Source organism: Orycteropus afer, unplaced genomic scaffold (assembly GCF_000298275.1).
Source record: "Orycteropus afer afer isolate SDZICR_OR568_19922 unplaced genomic scaffold, OryAfe1.0 scaffold00291, whole genome shotgun sequence".
NCBI lineage: Eukaryota > Metazoa > Chordata > Mammalia > Tubulidentata > Orycteropodidae > Orycteropus > Orycteropus afer.
Genome location: NW_006921878.1, coordinates 1,431,255 through 1,431,801, shown reverse-complemented (window position 1 = coordinate 1,431,801; position 547 = coordinate 1,431,255). Strand labels below are relative to the sequence as shown.

At 57.8% G+C, this 547-nt stretch overlaps 1 protein-coding gene across 1 annotated transcript in view; it reads right to left on the bottom strand.

Annotated features, from left to right (window-relative positions):
* Window positions 1-17: 17 nt before the first annotated feature.
* The window catches only part of LOC122151034 (zinc finger protein 77-like), a 7,246-nt gene continuing 6,716 nt past the window's right edge, over window positions 18-547 (bottom strand). The window contains exon 2 of the mRNA XM_042782331.1: window positions 18-215. Coding sequence (XP_042638265.1) covers window positions 18-215 — 198 coding nt within the window. The remainder of the gene's footprint in view (window positions 216-547) is intronic.

Sequence of the window (547 nt, the reverse complement as noted above, 5' to 3'; positions counted from 1 at the left end):
TGAGGAGACTTTGAGGGCTAGTCCCCCTCGCCCATCCTGCTGTTGGTCTCCTCAGGATGGAGGCCTAAACCCGGGGCCACATGCAGAACTGCTCGCAGCTGGTTCAAGCCAACCCTCTCTTTGCTCTCGGACAACTGCCCCACGTTCACCGTCTGCTTCTGCAGCTCTCCTGCCATCTTCTCCGTGGGGAGTGTGACACCTAGGGCTGTGCTCAACTGTTGAGACACCACCTAGGTGTGGTGGCTCAAAGGAAAGCCTTCCGAACTGGTTTGCAAAATGACACTTCTCCCAAGACACCACTGAAGTTTCTGATTGGGTGGTTTTTGTGGTTCCGCTCCCTGAACCCTGGAATGGACACTGCCCCTCACAACTAGACTGATGAGTGACGGAGGGGGTGGGAGATATGCGACTGAGTGGGTGGGCCTCGCTCCTGGCCCTGCCCCAAGAGCCCACCTTTGACTCAAGTGCTCCTGCCTCCGCCGCCTCCTGCTGGACGTGGGACACAGGTGTATGAAGCGAACTCCAGACTCAGTTCCCAGGTGACTGA